The sequence below is a fragment of the Diabrotica undecimpunctata genome, chromosome 10 (assembly GCF_040954645.1).
Source record: "Diabrotica undecimpunctata isolate CICGRU chromosome 10, icDiaUnde3, whole genome shotgun sequence".
NCBI classification, from domain to species: Eukaryota; Metazoa; Arthropoda; class Insecta; order Coleoptera; family Chrysomelidae; genus Diabrotica; species Diabrotica undecimpunctata.
Genome location: NC_092812.1, coordinates 45,611,309 through 45,637,022, shown reverse-complemented (window position 1 = coordinate 45,637,022; position 25,714 = coordinate 45,611,309). Strand labels below are relative to the sequence as shown.

The 25,714-nt window shown below is 33.8% G+C and overlaps 2 protein-coding genes across 3 annotated transcripts in view; both read right to left on the bottom strand.

Annotated features, from left to right (window-relative positions):
• The window catches only part of LOC140452463 (latrophilin Cirl-like), a 931,875-nt gene that overhangs the window by 776,160 nt on the left and 130,001 nt on the right, over positions 1-25,714 (bottom strand). The gene's annotated exons all lie outside the window — the stretch shown is intronic.
• Positions 15,925-16,449, bottom strand: LOC140451702 (ATP-dependent DNA helicase pif1-like). Its single transcript, XM_072545545.1, has one exon. It carries the CDS (start codon positions 16,447-16,449, stop codon positions 15,925-15,927), a length of 525 nt encoding a protein of 174 aa, XP_072401646.1.

The window sequence follows — 25,714 nt, the reverse complement described above, 5'->3', positions numbered from 1 at the left end:
ATAACAAACGCCGCACCGAAAACTTACAGTATTGCGACGTTTATTTTAAGTTTTAAGACTCTATATATAATATAGTTCCCCAAGTCTAGTAGGCTCATGGTTTGGTTCAGTATTCTTTCCCATTCCTTCATGTCTTCTGCTTTACCCTTCCAATTTGCGATTTTAAGTTCTTCTATGTCTCTTTCAACCTCCTTCTTTCACTTGGATTTAGGCCTACCTTTCCTCCTATTCCTCCCGTTAATATTCTTTTCAGTAGTCTCGTGTTTGGCATCCTTTGAATATGCCCCAGCCATCTCAGTCTTTATGATTTTATGATCCCTACGATATTTTGCTCTCCATACATCGTCTCTAGTTCTATATTTTGTCTTTTTATTCACATTCCATTTCATAGCTTTCTTCCAAATATTTTCCTGAGGACTTTTCTCTCGCCCACTTTGAGCACAGCTTGTTATGATTTATTAATCGTTTACATTTCACTGGCATATACTATAGGTCTTATCACTGTCTTATATATTCTTATCTTAGCCATTCTAGATATGATGTTACTTCTTAATAAAATCTTTAGAGCAAAGATACAACGATTACCAGGCATAATTCTCGTTTGGATTTCTTCTTTTATATTTTATATTTATATTTTATCTCTTTTATAATTTATATTTATATTTTATCTTTTATATTTTGTCTCCTCGTAAATGTCACTCCTAGGCATTGGAATCTTTCTACTTCTTGGAATTTATATATTTTTCCTTCTGTGATTATTGGCAGGTATTGTCCTTGTACATATTCTCGTTCTGTCAATTCCATGTATTTGGTCCTTTCTTCATTTATGTATATCCCTTTCTTTCTCGCGTTCACTTCTAGTCGTTTTAGTATTTCTTTTACTTCTTGTTTACTTCTGGCTATCAGTACTATATCATCAGAGAATGCTAGGCATTGGTGTTTCCGTTGATATACAAGCCATGTGCTGTTAATTCCGTCTTCTTTGACTACAATTTCAAGAAGGATACTAAACAACAATGATGGCAGTGGGTCTCCTTGTCGCACCCCCTCGCAAATTTCAAACTTGTGTTTCTCTTCAATTTATTTTAACCCTATTCTATGTTTTTCTTAGTGTCACTTTTATCATGTTTACTAATTTTTAACTAATTCCCATTTTACGTAGTGCTTTGTATATTTTTTTCTGTTTTACTCTATCAAAAGCTTGTTTATAATCGATGAAAAGGGCCACTGCAGATTTTCCGTATTCGAAATTTTCCACTTGTATTTTACTAAGTAAGAAAATTTTATCTACTGTGCTGCTCCCTCTTCTGAATCGACATTGATATTTTCCTACTTCATTATCTGTTTTTTGTGATATCGTATCTTTTATATGTCCTGCAAGTATTTTATATGCAAAATTAAGTAGCGCTATTCCGCTGTAATAAGTGTGGCCTCAGTCCATTCTTTTGGTATATGTTCTTGTTCCCATACTTCTTTTAGCAACTTTTTCAAATGCATAATTAATACAGGTCCTCCATATTCGAACATTTCAGCTGTTACTTCATCATTTACTGGGCTCTTATTTTTCTTTAGTTTTTAAATTATTTTCTTTTATTTGGCGTTTTTCATCGGTTCGTTAATGATCGGTACTTTGCTTCAGCTCTTCTTCTTCTTCTTCATATTCTGTTGCGGGTATTTCATTTAGAACCTCTTCGAAGTATTCTTTCCATCTGTTCAGTATTTCCTTACCACTTCCTAAATTCCTTCCATTTTTGCTTTTGTAGTGTACAAGTTTTCTTTGGTAGCCCTTTTTGTCATTTTTACCCCTTTATATAAGTTTCTAATTTTTTTATTTTTGAAGCTTTGTTCTATGCCTTTTAATTTATCTCCCTTGTATTTTCTTTTCTTTGATCTTATGATTCTTTTGGCTCGTTTTCGTTGTTGGTTGTATTTTTCCCTATCTCTGATGGTTTTTTTTGCATCATTTTGAATCTTCATTTATTTCGTTCTTCTAGTTCTGTTTTATATTCCCCATCGAACCATTCTTTGTATTTATCTTTTATATTTCTGTAACTGGCATGCACTGCTTTGGTCATACATACTGTTATTTGCATCCAAATTTGTTCAATATTTTTATTTTTTGCAATATTATCTAATTCTCTATTCACTATTTTTTAATATTTATTTGATTCTTCTTCTGAAAGTAGTCTAATAAGTTTAGTTGCTTTATACTATACTTTCTTTCCGCTGGTTTCTGAGAACTAGTATAAGCTGCTTCATGTGTATTCCGACTATAAAATGATCTGTGTCTGCATCTGGTCTTCTATATGTTCTTATATTCTTTATACACTTTTTCATGTCTTTTTCGACGAGCACATGATCTATTTGGTTTACAGTTTTCGTATCGGGCGATCTCCACGTTCTCTGGTGTGTTTTTTGTGTTGGTAGTACATGTTCATAATGATTATGTTTCTTTCTTTTGCAAAATCTATTAGAAGTGACCATTTTCGTTCGGTACTTCATACAAACTATATTTTTCTATAGTGACTACCTGCATTTCTTCTTTTTCTATTTTTGCATTAGCACCACCTAGTACTATTTTTACATCATATTTAGGAATATTTTCAGATACTGTGTCTATTTGATTACAGAAGTCTTCCTTTATTTCTATCTTTTTCTATTCAGTCGGTGCGTATATGTTTATAAATGTTTTTAGAATTTTTTTGCAATTTTCCCCTTATTCTTAGTATACATAGTCTTTCTGAAACTGGTTTGAAGTCAACGATTAGATCTTTCAGATTTTTATTTACCACAAAGCCTGTCCTGTACCACAAAGTCATTGATTTATAATTTATTTACAGTGTTGTAACAATAACACTAAAAACACAATTAATGTATAATATTTATTTACCTACTTGACTCTACAAATATATTTTTTAGACTAATTCCTACAATTTAATTTATTTCTATATACAGGCGCATCAGTTGTTTTGGAACTTTATTCTCGCCGCTCGAATACCTTGAATCATCTCGAATGCGATAGAGGTAATGGATTTTGACAAGAGCTATGAGTCATGCCGATGCAGTACATAAGTTTACCTGTTATTTACAAGGTCATAGCTCTTGTCAAAATCCATTACTTATACGTAGACCTATCGTGAGGTCAGGCCAATTGTACGACCTTTGACGAGTATCTTCTAGACAGTCGTAGGTATTTGAACGTTGTCTTGATGTTCGGTCGAAGGCAAGGGGCTAACATAACAGTATCTACACAAAAATAAGTTCACTCAATTTTTCTTTTTTTACCCATTCATGCATCTTTGATTTCAGTATATCTTATAATGCATAAAGTCCCTGTTACTTTTTGTGTTGGTGACCGTATTTCGCTACTCATGTCTATATCGTTATTTATAGTATTCCGTACAGTTTGAAACAAATTCTAACAAACCTCGATCAACAAATCCTTTATCTCATTTAATTAGTGATAATCAAAAGACAACTTTTCATCATCATTGGCTCTACAACCCATAAGTAGTGAGTCTTGGCCTGCTCTAGCATCAGCTTCCACTCCTTCCTATTTTCTCACTCCATCCTTTTGGTTTTTTGGTTATAAATGTATTTCGGCAGCACCATCTCGTTCATTCTCTCTATGGTTCCTAGCCACTGCAGTCTGCTTATTTTGATGGATATAGTATCAGGTTCATTATAAAGGCAGTAAAGCACAAAATTATATCGCCTGTGCCATATTCCGTTTTATTTCATGCCTGTATAAATATGTCTGGGTATGAGTGGTTAAGTGTTCACTCATATTGAACCCAACCTATGTCTAAGAAATTTACGTTTAAAACAGACTAAACGTTTTCATTGCTTTTTGTCATCGTCCATGTTTCTAACGCGTAGGTGAAGACGGATTGATAAGAGTTCTGTATATCAATATTTTTGTTTTTTTTTTGTGACTATCCTTGTTGATAGAAGTTTCTTTAATCCAAAATCTGCTCTATTTGCCAGATACATTCGTCTGTTAATATCTGCAATCACTTAATTATTTTGGTTGATTTGTGAGCCTAGATATATGAAATCTCTTACGTCTTCGAAAGTATATGTTTCAATCGTTAGGCTGAGCACACTTTGGCCGTTTTCGTACCAAATCAAGTAGTCCGTATACGTACGAATACTCACGAAACTTCCCAATTCTTGAAGTGTAATATCTAGCTCACACTAGATACGAATATTCGTACGTATACGTACGTGCGAAATAGAACGTGCATCATTCCGGAATATAAGGTTAGGACTACGCCTGCGAATGCTTCGGTGTTACGTATTCACTACTCTTATTTATGGCTTGGAATCATGGACATTAAAACAAGTGCATCTGAATAAGTTGTCCGCTTTTGAATTTTGGTGTTACAGAAGAATCCTACGAATATCATGGACTCAAAGAATGTTAAACGCAAAAGTTACTAGAAGAATAGGAAATGAAGCTGAAATAATAGTGACTAATAAGAAAACTTGAGCAAAGGTACGCATTATTGCAGCTTATATGCAAGGCAAAATTTGAGGAATGCGAAATGTGGGAAGACGAAGAATGTCGTGGCTTAAGAACTTGAGGGAATGGTTTAAATGCATTCGTGCAGAACTATTTAAAGCGGCAGTCAACAGGGTTTGCATAGCCATGATGATTTCCAACCTTCGATAGAAGATGGAACTAGAAGAAGAAGACGTACGTATAGTACTGACGTTTGAAAAGTATCCGATTGTGTTGGGATTTATTCGTGCGTAAAAAGGATTACATTGTAAAAAACAGTCATGGTCATAACAGTCATAAATTTATAAAAGATAGTTTAATAAAACTCTTTTCCAACAACGGAAACAAATCTGTTTCCGTTGGTGAATGATTTTATAAATATTGAGGGTGCAGACATATAAAGAAAGATTTCCAGGTGCCTCTTTGTAAACCAGTAATTACAAGGTGGGGAACATGGCCCGAAGCAGTTATTTGGTAGATATATCCAAGACACAGAAGTGGAGACAGTGGAGACATAAAGACGATAGATGAAGGACAAAGACGGAGTCCACAGCTTAAATGGTCAAACTACTTAAAACAACATGATTCCATTTGACACTGTCTCTAACTGTTTTTTCATCAATTTTCATCAAACCAGGTTGACCAAAAACGAAAATTTCTAGTCCATACCATTCGTTCAAATTTGGCGACCATAAAAATACATGAAACAAAGAGGAAAGCGTGCCATGCTTACAGGGAATCTATCAGTCTATATAAAAGGTTAGGAAGACAAGTGACACCGTTTATCCGGTAGGGTAACTACGCCACCTGGGAAAGAAATCTGAACTACATTCTGACATTTCAATCATTTGTACTTATCATACTAATAATATTTATTACATATTAATATAATTATTAATACGATTACTTTTTTCGTAAAATTGCCACAAATATTGGTTGCTGTAATTGTAAGATGAGATTTTATACACAAAATAATTTAAAGCTTTATGTTAGTTTAGATTTAAACACCTAGCGCCACCTAGGATAGAAATATGAACTACCAACTGACATGAATAAACTTATCTGACAAATAAAATGTAAAATATTTATTTGTTAAATAAATTACCGAATAGGAAAGTTTTTTAATATATAGCAGGTTATCGCGAAATTAAAAATTTAACCTAAATATTGTTATGTATTGTGAGTGAGAGGCATGGATCTGGTATTAGAAGATTTAATGAAATAAAGAGTATGATGCTTAATGTGTTAATGTATAACTTGTACGAGAATATAATATTTGTGGCAGAATCGACCATTTTAATTTTTATAATGTTAAAGACTTTATTAAGAGGTTTAGATTAAGTAAACTGCCAGTGATTTTAGTAATTAAGCCGCAACATAATTTGACGTAAAAAGACGGGTACATTTTATTCTATACATAAATGTCTATCCTTCAGATAGGACAATATTTATCTGGAAGTGAGAAGACCGACCCTTTCATGCAAGAAGTGTATTATTTTCTTTTAATTCTCTTGGATCCTAAAATATTGGCTGCGAATTTGGTGATCGGTAAAAATATAATACAAAACTACAGCTTTCCCAACAAATGAATTACAGAACTAGAATTAGATTGCATAAGACGACTTTACGCAAAAGTTCAGTGATTATCCAAAAGTGACTTATGTGTTATGATTATGAATGTTGTAAAACAGACTAAAATATTATTTTGTTGTCGTCATAGCCTTAAATAGGAGGAAGCTAGAAAAAATTAAGTGGTATGGATTCATTTCCTGACTCGTGATGGAGTAACATCAGTCACAGTAAATCATAACGAAATCTCTAGCAAACAATTCTTACGAAAGGACCAACTTTTCTGTTAAATCTTTATTTCGATCTGCGGCCACAAGTTACAAAACCGTAGCAACTAAGGTTAAGTTAATTCATTATTAAATAATTCTTTTGACATAAAATCTCTTTCAAAAGTCACTTTCGCGCAGCTCTCATTTCAGTTTTATTCATTTTGAATAAACTCAACTAACACCCCAGATTAAGATTAATAACTCCTGAACGAAACAAGAGAGACCATTCAAAGTTTAAGTAAAAGTATTTTTATTTAAGTAGGACAAAGCGTCCTATGTTGGAACAATAATTCCAGAACTTTGTTCGCTTTCACATGAAGTTGAGATACAATTTCTCAAGTTTTGATACTCAATTTTGGCTTTTGTTTTTTCAGAACATGGTTAATTTAGAGAAACAGAACACCTTTAGAATAGTTTTTATCTTTGTGTCTCCATGAGAAAAGAAATTATAAATTTATATAACAAAAGGAAATAAATATTCATTTAATGTCATACTCGATTAAACAGGAGAATGTTTTAACAAAACCATTAGCTCTTTTCCACAATCTATTATTTGTGTACAAAAATTTTTAAGAGATTATGTTTATAAATGGATGAACTATTAACTTTGAAAAGTTTGTCTCTATCTGTCAAAATTTTTTAAAAATATAACTCAAAAAATATGAAGTTTTGACCTATGGCATCTTATACAAATTGTAATTTTTGTTTGCGCAGAACCTAAAAATGCAATAAGATATATAGTATGTTCTATTTATAATAAGAAAGTTGTTGCTCACTTCCGGTATAAACAAAACTGGTATGACTGTCAAAATATTTACAATTGACAGTTAAGGAACCCTTAGGTCAAGGAATGCAGACAGATAAACGGATTGAGAGAGAAATCTGCGGAAGTAAGTGTGTCAAAAATAGTTCTCCTACTCTCCTAACTCCTAATCTCGGAAATTGGATAAAAGCAAAGTCTTCCGAAACGTCAAGGTGAGAAAGCTTTTAACGCTATCCAAAAGATTTAGAAAAAGAATCTATAGTTGAAAAAAAAATGGAGGAAATGATGAAAAAGATGAGTGGAAAATTAGATTGTATGGATAATAGAGGTATAAGAATAGAACAAAAACTAATTAAAGTGCAAACTGATTTACAGCTCATGAAACTGGAAATCGCAGAATTAAAAGCTGAAAATATAGCATTAAAATCAGAAAATAAAGTACACAAAAAAAGAATAGAAGATCTAGAAAGAGAAGTAAGAAAGAAACATATTATAGTATATGGTATAACAGAGAAAGAAAGTGACACAAGAAAATGATATGATAAATAGTATAAAAGATATGGCAATTAAACTCCAAGTTCCACTAAATGAACACACAGACATAATAGATATAAAACGGGTCGGTAGCCAAAGAGATGACCTACGACAGTTACCGAGACCTATACTACTGGAACTTAAAAGCGGTTACAAAAGAACAGAAATAATTAACCAATCGAAAAGACTAAAAGGAACTGACATTTATCTAAGTGAAGACTATTCCAAGAAGATACAAAACCAGAGAAAAATACTTAAACCACACTTAAAAAAAGCAGGAGAAAGGGGTCAGAAGGCAAATAATACTGGCACAAAGCCAAAAAACCGGGATCGTATGTAAAAGTAGCACATAGTAAAGAACAAATGACCAGTATCACTAAAAAATCCCGGCAAACGAATATGGAAAACGCGTCTATGGAATGTAAAGAGGCTTTAAAGAAAACGGATAAAAACCAGATGACGAAACTAGCAAGGAAAAAGAACAACGAATCAAATATAAGAAAGAGATAGAAAAAAAATAAGAAGAAAAATAGAGTAAAAGTAGGAACCTGGAACGTTCAAACATTATTGAGATCAGGAAAAATGGAAGAGGTAGCAAGAGAAATGCAAAGATACAGAATAGACATACTAGCACTACAAGAAGTACGATGTAACGTACGTTAAACTCATCACCGCAGATAGGTAAACTCATCACCAAATTTTTTACCACAAGTCTCTGGTTTCTAATGCAGAAGATTGTCTTTTATCTGTTACATTTCTTTTTTACTTGGTAATGCATTAAATTCACAAATTGTTTTAAACAAATTGCTTTAAAATTGAACTGATATATTTATTTATATCTGGTGTCTCTCGATGAGTAGCCTATTAGACGTATCTGCCATTCTAAACGGATTTGAAATCTGAAAATTCAGCTGCATAGGTTTCGTAATGAAAATAGTCCCTAACTTCGTTATTTTATTTGCATTCGCAGTTGGATTATGCTTTCAAATTATCAAACCTTAGCTGTTTGCAACCATTTACCTTCCACGGGGTGCAGGTAGGCCAGTGAACAGTTTGCAAATCTCTCTGGGTTTATTTTAAAATCCCTGCTTCTATTGCAATGATGAGTTTGTACTATCTACGAGAGTATTTATGTTAACTGGTGATGAGTTTACATGTACCCTCCACGACACGGGGTTTTCATGGGTTGATGACCTGAAAGACCCCATGGTCTGGTTGTGCCCTCCGTTCCCAGCCGGATCTTGAATTCCGACCATGATCATTAAAAGTATGTATAGTTTTCTTGTCTATCATGGAAAGCTCTACTAGAGATATCCACAAGGATCTTTAATGTAGTAGTTTCTCCTGGCATTCTACATCCTAGTGCCGTTGACCATTTCTTGGTTTCTTCGCCTTTAAGATCGATTTCGATGTCTCAGGACCACAGGGTGCTCTCCCACTTACCAACTCATCTGCCCGAAGCCGTTGGTCAGTAAGTGGAGGATTGCTTATATTGGCAATCATTCGGTGAGAAGTAGTTATAGAAGTGATGGCAGTAGAAAATAGTGTCCCGTCTGAATTGGCAAGGTGAGGCCTATAGTAAAGGTTAAAGATATTTTACTCAAGAAAAGTTGAAGGAGAGTAAAATGTGAGAGCCCCGATGACTCGCCAGATGTGACTCATGGGATTATGAGTATTTTTCACCTTTTGTTTCCGCTCATACACCAGGGTGTTGACTACAGTCTGTATGGCTCCTCCAGCATACCATAGCATAAGGTAAATGGCATTATTACTTCTGGGCCATGGAAATCGACTATTTCAGTCCGTATTTTTGCTGTATCTTTGAATAATTCTTGTATGTATTCTTTTCATCTTCTTAATTTATTTTACCTTCAATTGTGGCGAAAATTTTGCCTTCGATGTTTCCAGCAATGCCTGCATTGCGTTGGTTTTTAGTGTTCTGACCTCTTTAACGTTTTTGATCACAGTGAAATCGTCACAGGTTTTCTATGACATGGATATTATAAAACAGAAAATATCTAAATAACGTCTCCATTTTACACTTTATAGCAAAGAATAAAGAATATATTTAAAATTAAATTCAAATATAATAACTTTTAATCAGGTGTTAGCAGACAAGAATAGCAAATAAATCAATTTACGTTCCCGTGTACTTTGGAAAACTTATAATTGGACGCAAGTTTGGACGTCCAACATGGATGTTTGACCTATATAGAGAATAACCAGAAAATGCGAGAAAGAACTCAATGAAACACAATTTGATTTCAGAATCTCTCCTGAGGAAAAGTGGGATTTATTTGCACACATTGCTGCTGAACTGGTTTTGTTTGTAACGGATTAGCTTTGCTTTTAATTATCTACTTAACAGGATAATTATTGTGGAATTTATTTGTGACTTAAAATTATACAATCAGATTTCCAAGTGTTGGTGACTAAAACAAACTTTATAATATGAAAATTCTAATTTTCTGCAAGAATCCAATAAAATTAAACGCCAAAGTTTGATACTTTTGTTGTTAGATATTTTATAGTGTCAGTATAAATAATCCATGTTTTTTAAAATGGAAAACCTCCATTTTCGTCAAAATTTCAGTAAATTCGACACCTTTTATAGTTCAAAATAAAGCATTGAGGGTTAATCGTTCATTGACAAAACATTTTTAGTATGTCATAGGTTTGTTGCGATTGATCAACTTTTTGATTGTTCCTATTTTATGTATAATAGGTGGCCACAAAACGCTCCCCTTTTTAATATTCTTTGAACTTTGTAAAGCACTTCCTCTAATTGAATAATAAAGTTTGTTTCATATTTTACGATTTATAACGATATTTTTCTATTTCTTTTAATTGTTTTTATATCTTTAAACAGATATTCAATGGATAAAAACAAATTATCGAATCGCAATGAAGATAGTAGGTACACGAATCATAGAAAAAACTAGACGAAAAAAAAATTGTAAGAACCTTAGGAAAGAAGTTTGGGAATATAAAGAGACGTAGTGGTGGTCAAACGAAGTTCAAGAAAAGAAGCGTATAAAACTCTATACAACCAATTTGATACCAGGCAAAGTGAAACGAAGATATATAAAATATCCAAACATAGAGTCACCATTGGTATTGACTTTTCTCGTAAGCATAAATTAAGAAGTTCTTGTATTTTAAGCATCAGAGTCTCGCCCCCGTTCATTAGGTTCGATTACTAGTGCATCTGGTGATTTATTGTGTTTCATCTTATCCATTGCTTGTCTGATTTTACTAGGTGTTATGTCTGGCGTTAGTTCAGAACCTTGATTTAATATGGTTTCTTCAGATGCCTTTTTTATCTTCATTTGAGTGTCCCATCAACTACTGTATAGTTCTTGATAAAAATCTTCCACATTTTTTAACAACTCAGTCCTATTGGTTGTTATTTTATCCTGTTTGTTTTTTAATTTGATTATTTGACTCTTTCCAGTTTTTAAATTTCTTTGAAGTATGTTCAAGCTCTCCTTCTTCTGACTTCACTTACTCCTATTATATCCAAGTTAATCGTTGATATTTCGCTTTCTATTTCTCTAAATCTTTCTTCTGATAAGAGACTTCTGGTGTTATATTGCTGCTACTTGCAAAGATATAGGCTTTTTGATTTTTCTGATGTTCTGTCTACTTTGTCAAATACTGATATACCACCTGGGGTACACAGCGATATGTTTTGATATTCGCCCTTACGGGGTTTTCGGCAGTTAAAACACTTCGCTCGCCTTGCGTGGTGGTGAATTTGTTTTCAGACTGGGTCAGACGTTATTTGCAGCTGTCCACTATGGATCAGTCGCTGCATATGTTCTAGTTTTGGTTAACCTCAGGTATTTTATTTCCCCGGTATCACTCATATCTGGAAGACATTCCCAGGGGAGAAACCTGGAGGGAGCCTGATAGGGGACTATACCCCACATGAGGTAAAAGACATAGAGTAAAGAAAGTAAAATATTTTAATCAGATTAGACGCAATCGATAGGTACATAATAAAATACTAGTTTAAGAAAAGGATGTCAAAAATAAATCGAAAAATCATGACGATTTTATTTTTAATACGATTTTAAGAACTTCATAATCTGTCCATCCATGTGCTATTCTTCATGTTATACCACCTCTTTGGTTTACCTTGCCTATCAAAACCATGTCATCAGCACAACTAAGATGGCGCAGTCGTTCCCCATCGATACATCTCTTTACGATCCCAATTAAGTGATTTAAAAACACGTTCTAGGGCAGTTACAAAAAGGTTTGGCGATAGTGTGTCATCCTGTCTAACACCTCTTTGAATTTTAACTTTAATAGGTTTCGTTACGTTAATACTATTAACTTTATTACTTTTTGTATTATGGAAAAATACATTGTCAGTTTATATTAGGATAAATTTAAGAGAAAACCAGTTGAACAAACGGACACGGCATCAAAAATTGCGTTCAAAATGCCAATCGAGGAAGTTGCTTAATCACTTCAAAAAATAAAGACTGGTAAAGCAGTTGGACCAATTGATATTCTTTGAGAAATGATGGCAGCTTTAGGAAAAACAGGAAAAAGTTATTTAAATATATTATTAAACAAATTTAATGTGGCAGCCGTAGTTCCGTATATAAGTACACGCTTACCAAGCCGGGTACCAAGCGAACGAAAGATGTACAATAAGCCATGTGGTTGCAGTATGATCGATTATAAACACAAACAGCTTCCGAAAAAAAACAAATTTAATGTGTTTAATCATACATTATTAATATTTCGTATCACCTATATAAAAACGATTAAATGTTGTTAATATTTGCAATTTAACCATCGACTCCTGGACTAATTCCCGAACCAGCATAACCATTGATTTTATAAATAGAATTTATTTCAAATTTCAACGTAACTCTTGCGACTTCCAGAAGTACATAAAAATAATTTCAAGTTGGATTAGGACCGTGAGAGTTTAAAAGTAAAAATTTGTGTTGGGAACAGGTGTCGAGAAGAAATTGTTTTTTAAATTACTTCGGCATTTGTTCGACGGTTTTTTAAAATATTATTTAGGAAATCGAGTGTGCTGCAGGGAAAAATAGACGACAGAACATAACCAAGGTGTGGAAACAAAAAGACGGATTTTTTTTAAATTTTAAAACGTATTTTTATATATTATTTAATGCGCAATCATATATTATATATTGTATAGCACGTAAAAATTGTATTTGTTATCTTTCAGATGAAGAAACTAACAAAACCAAGGCTCTCACTTGCCGGCAGATTGGATAACGATTACTAAAACATAAGGGATGGCAGTAGCAAATCAGACGTAGACGGTACTAAGAATTGCAGGATTAGAGTAGGCTGCGATCTGAAACTTACTATTACGTCATATACTGCGAAAATATTAAGAAAAGTTAATTCATTTTGTTTATAAAATTTACTTTTCCTATCAATGTCATTTTATTTGACTAGCAAATACATTTATAATTTTGAAACGAATCAATTATTTAAAATTCTTCATCAGTTCGTTAGAAAAACAGAATTCTTCGTGGACCTCCAAATCTTCGAGACATTAGAAAAAAAGCACCTTATTTTGTTATTTTGGAATACTTTTGGGTTTATGAATATCGTTTGATCGTTTTGTTATATATATTTTCAATGATTTTAAGCTTTTTTCTATTCTAGTCCTTCCGAAATATTTTATGTATTGTATTTTCGTACGTCTTTCCATAACGATTTTGATATTTCTGTGTTGCTTCTTCGCCTTCCATATTCTTAAACCTTCTTTAAATATTTTATTCCTCTACTTCTGTGCTTATTTGTCTATATTCTGTTGTATTTCTGCTCGACTCATCTTTGTTTTTCGGTACTCTTTTTTGTGTGTTTAATTTATCCGATTTTTTATCTTATTTACTAGAAGCTTTTTTTACAGCGTCACTCAGAGCACTTAATGTTTGGTGATTTTTTTCTCCAGCTCTATGCTCGCTAGGTTTTTAAGGTCTTTCTCCACATATTGTGGACATTTAAACAGATTTCTAGGAATGTCCACTTCGTAATATTCTTACAATTTTGGTTCTTTCCCCTTGATATTTATTACTAGCTTTCCTTTCACTGGTAGATGATCACTACCTACTGAAGGTTTAATTAAGACACTTGACACACTCGGGGGAACCTGTAACCTGCAAAGAGCGCGTCCCCATGTGCGGATAGGAGAATGCCCGATCCGGTTTACCAGTGGATAGGAGGGAAATAAAACACATTCCGTGGACCAACAGGTAATTCACCGAATGATTGCTGGTATAAGCAATCCCCCACTTACTCACCAAAGGTTTCGGGCAGATGAGTTAGGAAGTGTAAAAGCACTGTTTTGTCCAGGGGTTGAAAAACTGGCCCTAAAGGCAGATAAACCGAAAAATAGGCCAACGGCGTAAGGATGCAGAAGGCAACGTGGAACCACTGCATTACAGGCTGATAGAGTACCCCTAGTAAAGCAATGAATGACAAATGACAAAAAGAGTAGACAAACTTACTGATTATGGACCACGGAATCCAAGATCCGGCAGGGAAGGAGTATATGTAGACTACAGGGCCTCGCAGGTCGTAAATCAGAGAAATCTCTGTGCATTTAAGCTATTAAAAGTAGCAAACTGGAATGTTAGAAGTCTATATGCAAGTGGTAAATTAGCAAACATACTCCTTGAAATGGAAAACCTTCAACTTGAGGTTCTAGGTATTAGTGACGTACAGTGACCAGTTTTAAGAAAACAAACGGAACCATGTATTATTCAGGCAACAACGAGGTCAATCATCGCTACCGTATGGTATCTTAGTTGAAAAAATGTCAGATACTCTGTAATAAGTTTTACGCCTTTTTCTGATAGAATCGTAACATTCCAACTTCAGAATAAGTAAGGTATGGTAAATTTCATTCCAGTTTATGCTCCGACGTCAGATAAAGGTGAAGACGAAATCGAACTATTTTACCATGATTTGGAACAAGTATTAAAGTCAATGGGAAGATGATTTACAAGGTATGATGCACCAATTTAATATAACCGCCAGAAAATTTAACATGTTAATTTCCCCAAAAAAGACAAAATGCACGGTTACAACAGCAAATTTAATAAGATGTAAATTGGAGCTGGAAAGCCAGATAATAGAACCAGTGATGGAGTTTAAATATCTAGGCATCACATTATCTAGCTACGGAAAGCTCGAAATTTAAGTAAAAAATCAAGTGAATAGAGTGAACAGAACCGCAGGCTGTCTGAATATAAAAATATAGAGAAATATAAATATCGGGAAAGAAATTAAAGGCAGAATTTACAGTCATCAGACCAAGAATTCATTCATTCAAGAAAAATTCATTGTAAGACACTATAGGACAGAGATAGAAGTACAGGTGTATGGCGTAGATGCAAGGTGGAGAACATTAAGAACTGGGTGAGAAATAGAAGAGTCAAATGGAACGATCATATAAGCCTAATGACAACAAACAGAGCAGTAAAGACGGCAAGAGACGGTTCCCCAATCGGAAGACGATCAGTAGGAAGACCACGAAAACGATAGAACGACAACGTACTAGAGGCTCATTGAAAAACAGACAGAGTCATGTCTACATAAAAAGAATAAAAAGAAGACGAAGAAAAACATAAACAGTACATTAAAATTATATTTAACCTTTATTGGAATCAAAGAGCGAAAGTGAAAGTTGAAAATGAACTGACTGAGGATATCCAGATAAGCCGTGGGGTGCACCAAGGGTGTTTTTTATCTACTATTATTCCATTTGTACAGTGAAGCCATCTCAGAATTAGCCTGGGCCGAAGTCAATAGGGTAATCATCATCTATAATTATACATAATATATATGCATCTTATTGGTTACACATTTTGCCGTAATTTTTAAAAATATTTATTTCTTTTTATGAAAACTATTTCCGGAGTGGAAATCGAAACGTCAAATGTTATTTAAAAATGTAATTTTCATTCCGATCAATTGTAGCTTAACCCCATAAAAACATAATATTTAACTTGGACATTCCACAAGACAACAGTTTTAGACCCTTTTTAAACAATAGCATAGTCTGGAAATAAAAAAACGATTCTACATAGTGGCTTAACACAATATTAAAATGATCAATTTTATAGAAAACTAGCTGACCCGGCGAACTTTGTTCCGTCTTAATGGCAATAAATAAGTAGATTGTGTTTTTTTTATTGGAAAAAATACAAAAAAAAATTAAATAACTACATTAATCATTCATTATTATTTCTGTATTTTAGTACATAGTACATAGTACATCTTCACTTAAGTACCTTGTGATACACGACATTTTTTGTTTTATTATCAGGCGCAAAAACAAACAACGCAGATGGTCTTCCGACCCGTGAACATGCCACGTATAATTGACCATGGGAAAAACATGAATGTTCTAGATTTAAACCACAAACTTTTAAGGATTGGCCTTGTGATTTGTTGATGGTCATGGCAAATGCAAGACGTATCGGAAATTGAAGTCTTTTAAATTCAAACGGCATGTCGGTTGGGATCATCGGGATCCTCGGAATGAGAAGTTCCTCACCTTTGAATTTTCCTATCATTATCGTAGCGTAAATTACATTGTTCATCAATTTACTAACCACCAAACGCGTACCGTTGCACAGTTTTGGTTGGTTTATGTTTCGAAGCATGATTACTACGGAGCCAACCTTTAGGCGTAAATTGTGCGGTGGTAAGCCAGGCACGTCCAAAGAGTTTAAAAATTCAATTGGATAGTTCTTGGCTTCATCTTCATTTGTGACGCAGTCAATAGATTTGAATGAATGCATTGTTTCAATGATCTTATTTTGAATTATGTAGTTCAGGTCATCTACATCTTTATTCTTAGCCGCTAAAATTGCTCGCTCACTCAACCATTCATTATTTTTGTAGTTAGAAATAATATTTGGAAATACATTGTTGATAAGTTCGTCTTTTTATGAGACAAAATTACAGAAATTATTTGGAAATGATATTAATCCGCTCGATTCATCGACAGGTACTTGTCCATTACCGATAGTCAGCAATTACTCCGAGAAATCTTCAGCAGATGTATCATTAAGCAATGTAACTCTCATGTTTGTTGTCAGCTGCAGTTTCTTTACATAGCGCCATAGATTTGACGATTTGAGGCAAGCGTTTATTTCGTCGGCAGCCGTAGATCTTGGAATTACTGGCAGTATTTGGCGGAAATCGCCAGACAGTAAAATCATTGCTCCTCCAAAACATCTCGAGTCATTGCGTAAATCTTTTAATGTTCGGTTAAGTGCTTCTAATGCACGTTTATGCGCCATTGTGCATTCGTCCCAGATAATGATTTTCGATGCCGCTAAAACTTTGACCATTGCTGAGTGTTTTGCAATATTACACGTTGGTTCTTCAATAGTTTGAAGATTTAACGGTAATTTGAATGCTGAATGAGCCGTATGGCATCCTTCTAACAATGTGGCTGCTATTCCAGAAGAAGCAACTGCAACCGCTATGTTGGATCTCGCCCGAACAGTTGCTAAAACTAATGACATAAGGAATGTCTTGCCAGTTCCACCAGGGGCATCTAGGAAATATAAACCACCATTTTTATCAGCGATTGCCTTCATTAAAGTATCATAAACTTCCTTTTGTTGGTAATTCAACAGGGGTACATTCCTTTGAACTACTAAATCTAATTCCTGGTGATCATATTCACGTTCCCGTTCCAATTCTCGATTAAATGCGTCATTCATTTCACGATTTGGCGCTGGCATTCCTAACCTGATTAATAAATTACCGCACATGAGGTAACACATATCTTCGATCAAGAGTAAAGCACGATTATGTATCTCCTCATTCATCTCAATATCGTGATTTCTGGAACTGACACGACTTTGATGTAAAATATCTTCTGACATACTATCCTTGTATTTGTGCCACAGGTTACATGGGTTTGATGGAAAACATGTCGAAATTATGATAGCGAATAATGTGCGTATCTGACTTGGAGATGCAGAGATAATGGCTTCAGCGATTGTCGTATCCCAATGGGTATCGTTTTCTAATGCTGTTCACGTGCAATTTCTGGTTCTTCTTCAGTCCTTTCATTTGCAGTATTTTGTATTCTTCTTGCATTACGGCTTTGTCGGGAAAGATTCGATCGTCTTGGTCGCGGCATTATTAATTAAACTTCACTTCACTTCAATCCACTTGTTAATTATTTATTTAATAGAAATAGTTTTAATATTGATTTCTTACAAATATCAAATTGTCATCCATACGTCATTACATAGCTGTCATTTTACGTCAATTACATAGCTGTCATTTGCGTTTTGTTATTCCAAGTCTGATTCTTTTTTGTTATACCACGTTTTATAGTGACTGACGTTTCATGTCAAGTCACACGGGAACGCTGTCGAACGGGATAAAAAGTATCCTATGTCCGTCTCCTGGCTCTAAGCTTCCTCCCTACCAATTTTCAGCCAAATCTGTTCTGCCGTTCTTGAGTTATAAGTGGTGTAACTAACACGACTTTCTTTTATATATATATAGAATACCAATACCAAAATGACCAATTCTATAGAAAATAGATCTATAAATCAATATCACCGTACGTGTTAGATTCTCCTGCTAAAGTAGATATTGGTAAAATAAAATATCAACATGTCTGCTTTTCGTTGATTTCAACGCAATGTACGACTCGGTGTGGAGAGAAACACATACATTACCGAACAAAACGGCAACAATTATTGCAAAATATACTAAGATATTCGTTATATATACCCGAGATCCATTATTTTTTGTTACACGTTGTATTACTGGTCGTAATTCCTACGTAACATTCTCGAAATATATGAGAATATTAATTGGAACTAAATAAAAGGCTTTTTCTTGATTGGCCTAGATGAAATCATCGTGCGTCATTGTTTTTTGTCCGAGGGATTTCGCATCAACATCACATAACGATGATCTTGTTCACAAATATTTATCATACGTTACGGTGTCGTAATTTCATGTAATCATTGGCTAATTTAAGATCGTTGCCGCTGATACCCAGATCCATCACAAAGAGGTGAATTATGCATATATTAGACCCCACGGTGTGCCCTTTTTGTTGTTGTTTGCCAACACATGTAGGCGATCCTTAATAATGCCATTGTACACGAAAGAATATAGATGAATTCTTTTTTAGAAAGTAAATAATATAAAACTTTTTCAAATTGTTTCTAACTTAAATCACTAGAAAAATTAATGGTTATCGTTGATCTATTTAGTTTTTTTTTAATGTTAGATACATTAATTTTGTTAACCAATAAAAAGTGAAAAAGTCAACTGATAGAAGACTACTTTAATTGTGATATCGTCAAATTGTGTGGTATATATCTTCAGTATGGTAAATAAACATTTTATGTTTAGTCTTTAAAATAGAAAGATGCGGCCCAGGTACTTTGAAATGGAAGCCAGCCAGTATCGGGCTCCTTACAAATTCAGATGTGTAATAAATATCCAAAAGATCCACAAATAGTCACACCTCAAGATTTGTCAAGCAACTATTTAATCCACAGATACCAAACTATACTTCGATTGAAAATTATTGATAGTACTGTTTATTAGGGTGTCCCAAAAAATTGCTTTTTGTTTTTGTTTAATACAAGACCTCTTGAAATTGGGGTAATTGCTCGTAAATTATCACAATAATTTAAAAAAATTATAACAATATATCTTTAGGGATCTACCGAACTTTAAAGTTTTGAAAAATTGTCATTTTTATAGTAATATTTCACTATACTTAATTTCGCATCCTGAACTAAATATAAAACATTATTTAATGCAAGATCTCTTAAAATTTATGTAATTGCCAATAGATTATCACAGTATTTTTAAAAATAAAATAAAAATATATCTTAAGGGTTCTACCGATCTTCAAACTTTGGAAAAATTGTGATTTTTGTAAAATGACAATTAAAGTATAACGGAAAGGATCCATCCAACTCAGAAATATATGCCATTGTTTCTGAAGAAGTTATTAATAATTGAACAAAAGCTTTGATTCTAATCATAACTAAGAAACGGATTATTCAGTTACTAAAATATTATTTCGAAAAGTACCTCAGTTCGAAAATACACCCCAAAAGCAAACGAAATAACAGTTTTGAAAACAAAGTGAAGTATTTTGTATAGTCAGCTGAAAAGCTTTTTGACGTTACTGCTTGTAAATGTATTTCTATTGAATCTTGTTCATGTTTAAAACATAAAAAAGTTCCCATCAATGATAGAGACTTTCTGTTAGATCAAAGAAATGACAGGAAAATGGTTATAGGTGGTGTTGATAAGAAAGAAACTGCCAGATTCATGAAACGTCAGCAGATAAAAATAGAAGAATCAATGAGGGCAACAAAAAAGTTGTGTGCTACTCAAACGACCGATTTTATATCAACCAATTGTGATGAAGAAGCAGTGCCTGACTCTCTCTCAACAGAGACACCGTCGACTTCCACGTTTAATAGAAATACGTTGCGGTTGCCAACAGTTGCTAAAGTGAGTGATAGATACGGTTTATCGATGCGATCTGCTGCTGCTGTTGCTTCTGCCGTTTTGGTTGACATGGGTTTGGTTTCTACCGAAGATCTGACACTGGTTATTGATAAAAACAAAATCCACAGATGTGGATCCTGTATGTAAAGCCCGAAGAGATGCTTCAAAAGATGTTGCAGGTATTGTTGTAAATAGCATTTACTTTGATGGACGAAAGGACAAGACCCTGATAAATAAGAAAATAGGGAATCGTTACCATCGCAAAGAGATTTTGGAAGAACACATCTCATTGTTATCAGAACCCGGATCAATTTATTTGGGACATACAACGCCTAGTCGTGGCACTGCAAATGGAAGTTTTACTTTGATCACAACCTTTTTTGAGGGTCAAAGTTTAAATTTAGATGATGTAATTTGCGTTGGATGCGATGGAACTGCAACTAATATTGGCTGGAAGGGTGGTGTGATTCAATATTTAGAGTATTTGGAGAGACCGTTGCAATGGTGCGTTTGTTTGCTTCATGCCAATAAGTTACCGTTTCGTCACTTGTTCCTGACCATAGATGGTTCTACTTCGGGTTCTAGAGAATATTCCGGACCTATTGGAAAACAGTTAGTTGCTTATGAAAATAAACCCACCGTGACTTTTTCTGCTGAGAATGGTAATTTGCCTGACTTGCCAAAAAATGTAGTCAATGAATTAAGTACAGATCAAAAATATCTATATGAAATATGTCAAGCAGTATTAACCGGTTTCTGTACTTCTGAAATGGCAAAGGTTATGTACATAAGGGCACTAAAATGACTTATTATCTTACATTTAGATTGATTATTTAATCATTTTTTTCGAATCCTGAGAAAACTAACAAATATTTTTGAAAAATTTAAACGCAGAATGAAAGATTGCATTATTACCGAGGGCCGAAAGTCCCTTAGAATAAACAAAATGTTTTTTTGAATGAGATATTTGAAATTAAAAATCACACTAAATTTTTTCTTCTTTTTCACCCCTGTAACTTATTAAAATGAACATTATAGAAGTTTTCAGGGACTTTCGGCCCTCAGTAATAATGTCATCTTTCATTCAGCGTTTAAATTTTTCAAAAATACTTATTAGTTTTTCAGGATTCGAAAAAAATGAATGCATTTAAAAATCATTGGCCCGAAATTTTGCGCCTACGCTCTTAAATAAAGTTGAAATAAACTTTTAAAAGCTGTAAACGACAAATGATTATTTCACAACATTATCTTGTTGTTCCCTGTATAATTCAATGAAATTGCGGCTTTTACATTACCTCTAACTAATAACAAATGAGTTCCTCCCAGACATATTTCAATCCAGCCAATTGAAGGATCGCCGATTATTCAGGCATGAAATTCTGGTTCTATCAGAGCTTTGTCCACCTTAAAGTTTCTGTGAATGCTCTTAGACGAGCTCTGTATCTATAGGAATCCAATAACGTGTACACTCTAATACAGTATGAACACGGGAAACTGGGAATTTATGAAAGTAAAATTGTGCCATAATGTGCTTTCAGAAAATGAATGAAGATTGATGAGCTGAGAAACAAGTGAAACATGTTGAAAGTAACTTTCGTTTCTAGGGATATAGAAAATCCGAATTGGAAAGTTTTGAAAAAAAAAACATTAACTACGAAAAAAGAATTTCACCCATCAGCTTTAAGAGTAATATTTTTATAAAAAAAACTTTATTAGCTAACTCTTTTAACTTTTTTCTTAAAACTTTCAAGATATTGGTATTTTTTTATTAATGCATTAACGTTTTTAAACACGGGCTCTATTTGAATACTTATCTGCTCTAATTTAACAGAAATGTGAATTAATATAATAAATAAAGAACATGCAAAGTAGTTACATCATATAATATCTGTGAAGAAGTATGCACAGTAAAGTGATTTGATTTAAAATGCAAGAATACGATCTTTTTTAAAAGATAGTATTTTTTGAGTGGATTGGGGATAAGTGGGCTTGAACAAGTAGTACCTTTATATCGGGTTGACTAAACACTGATCTTCACAAGCCAACAGCGCTAAATAAAACAAATCTAGTTCTTTTAAGTGGAGCCTCAGCCTCGCTCTAGTCAAGACCGTAATGCGCAGCCAAGAGCCACATCCAACATGAGGTATCCCTGTTAACGTCGAACATTACGGATCAAACCGGAAGATCGGGTAAACACTCATGGAAATGGTAAACAGCATTTCCAGTACCAAGTTGTGGCATATAGGAATCGATCCTGGGCCGGTGCAATATTAGACACTAGGAGGTAGGACTGACGCATTTTTACTGGATCCTCTACTACCAGGCCTGGCCATTTGGAGGTACCTACAGTATACTCCCTCTATAACGAACACGGTTATTACGAGGTTTCGCTTATAACGAGATACATTAGATGTCCCGTGAAATTTCTATTGAACTATAACCGTCTATAGCGAGGCAAATTTGGTTATAACGAGAGAAAATAAGATCCAAAAACGTGTTTTTTACGTTTTTAGTCCGGTCGTGGCTATAAATAAATACCTTTTCAAACAGCCCCTCAATAAACTTAACTGCAGCCCGCAATAAACTTCTTTACAATGAATAAATACAACTGTTTCACATCTTTAGAAAATATATGATAGAATGATACTGGATCATTTAAAGCAGTTAAAAATAACAGAGTTCTTAAAATTGCAGAAGCAATAGTTTATGTTATCCTTGAAAATACGATTTATACATTATGTAGTTGGAAAAAAATATAAGTACCTACAGCTTTTTGTTTTAACGTATATCATTGATAATAAAAGTAAACAACTCTTTTATGTTTTAATATATTTCATTGACAATAAAATTAAATAACTTTTTTTCAAAAACGCCATTCAAACAATATTTATTAGCATCTTATATTGCTCCGAATGGCTTCACTATAGGAAGTTAATGGTTTAGAAAACTACAGATTCATATGTATGCACAGTATTATGATTGTCTGATATAACGAGATCTGCTTATAACGAGATAATTAGTCTGTCATTTCAGTTCTCATTATAGAGGGAGTCTACTGTATATTGTAAAAATGACTTGCACCCAATCCTCCATGCTATGGCATGCTGGACAATCCTTACAGTAAGCAGTTAACACTCCGAGGTATGACCGGGAACACAAAGTGTATCAATACTCACACGCTTATGAAACGCTCCTGGCGGATCATAAGGGCCTTCACATTTTACTCTTTTTCAACTTGTATCAAGTGAAATGTCTTTCATCTTTCCCATCAGGGAACTATGACATACAATAAAATTAACAAAAGACAATAAAGCTCACGGGCCTGATCAGAGACCAACAGAAATAATCAAACCAATCGATGAGGAACATATAGAAGTTACTAGTGGAACTCTATATACAATACGGGAATTATTTCTAAAGTCTACTTTCATGGCATTACCCAAAAAACGAAATGCAAGAGCGATTGACCATCTGACCATTGAACGATTAGCCTTAGAGTCATACCTTCAAAATATTCTTAAACATTATTGATAACAGAATCTATTGAAGACTGGAAAAATATCAGCGAGACACAATTTGGCTTCAGGAATGCCCTTGGAACAAGAGAATTCTTATTTTTCATAAATGTTTTGGTAAAAAGACGCATGGATATAAATCAACTTCTGTAGTCTGCTTTTTAGACTACAACAAAGCATTCGATAAAATCAAACACAACCATCTCATACAACTACTTTAACGAAATAATTTGGATACAAGGGATATTACAATTATTACCAAATTTTACTTTAATCAAACAGCCGTAATAAAGAAAGAGAAAGCGCTTTCGGGTGAAATCGAATAAGAGGTATCAGACAACGACAACAAGATTATACTGACGAAATCAAATCAAGAATTATACAAGCAAGACTTAAATTTTCCAAAATGAAAAATGTTTTGTGTAACAGAGATTTGTAACACCGATAATTGGAGGTTTTCCCAATGTGAGCTTACCGAAAAATGCTTAGAATAAGCTCGAGGACAGAGTTACAAACGACGTAGTATTGAAATGAACGAGAAAACAAAAAAAATCCTAAACAATAATAAATTAGAAAGTTGAAATAATTGGGCCATGTTATGGGAGTTGAGCGATACGAACTACTCCATGTGATCATGTAGTAGAAACAAGAAGACGCGGTTCCTGGCTAAACAATCTAAGAACGTTGTTCCATTGCAGTGCTACAGAACTATTCAGAGCAGCGGCATCGAAGATTCGAATCGCTATAAATGTTGCCAATCTTCTGAGAGGAGAAGAGGAGAAGAGTAAAGAAAATCTTTTTTCAAAGAAGGTTAAATAAGTTGGACGTTTACTACATTTTCTCTTGTGACACTCCAGCCTTATATTTTTTATAATATTTTGGTACAAGTAGATCATCCGGAGACTACATATACATACTGGAACAAGTGCTTGAAAAACAAAACATAACACAAGGATGTACGTATTGTATTTGTGGATTTACGGACGGTTTGAGACTTAGTATGGCGATCATAAATCTGGAAAGGAATACGCAAATTGGAAATAAATAAATAATTTATCGATGAAACAAAAAAGCTGTACAAAGAAAATGAAGATATTAATTCAAACGAAGATTTAAGGCAACAAGCCCGTGCAACTTACGTACTTCCGCCTAATGTGTCGTAGCTGATTTTTGTACTGGATGTATCTTAATCAGACCGTTATGCAAACCGCTAAAATCAATGCTTCTATGTTGAAAATCTCTGGAATTAACTCCTCTGTGACTCCTCTATTTCTCGTCTGGTTGATGAAGGTTCGATCCAATTTTTCTTTATTTTAAGAGTTCCCCATATCTTCTCTCACTAACTTGATAACGGGGTAACGTCTAGAATAATTCTCTTTCATCTCCAGGAATGTACCCCGCGTTTGCAGCACGGCCAACAAGATCGCTATGTGACGTTGGGAATCATATGGACTGGCTGGTTCGTAAGTAATAATGGTGAATAAAACTACATTTTTTGGAAGCAGGTGGTTCTTTTTAATGTTAAGTAGATAAGGGAGAATAACGACATATCTTTACTTAACGACGTCTACATTTATTCTTTTAGGTGTCTCACAGGTTAATAAGAAAAAGAAATTGCCTAGAAAATCATGTAAAAGCTAAGTAGACAAAACCATGTTGAAAAGGGGTATGAGAGAAAATAACGGAGACAAATAGAGCTGGGGAAGATAATAAACTAACATAATTGAATATATTAATCTAAAAATAACTTAAAACAAACAATGTAAGAAATCAGTTTAGTACTAAAATCAGTCATATTTTTTAACCTGATAAAAATCCTTCCTAAATATAACCAATATAGCATTACGTGTTTTCATTTGCGACTACAAGTAAAAAAGGAAAAACCCGTGTTGTGAAATTCTAAAATAGTTCCCATTATTGCGATACTATCTTTAATCTTTCAATTTTTAACTTGGAAAAGAGAAACCTTCTACATAAGAAGTAATATTCCATGGTGTATTAATAATAATCTTCAGTTCGTGTAAATATGTGCTCG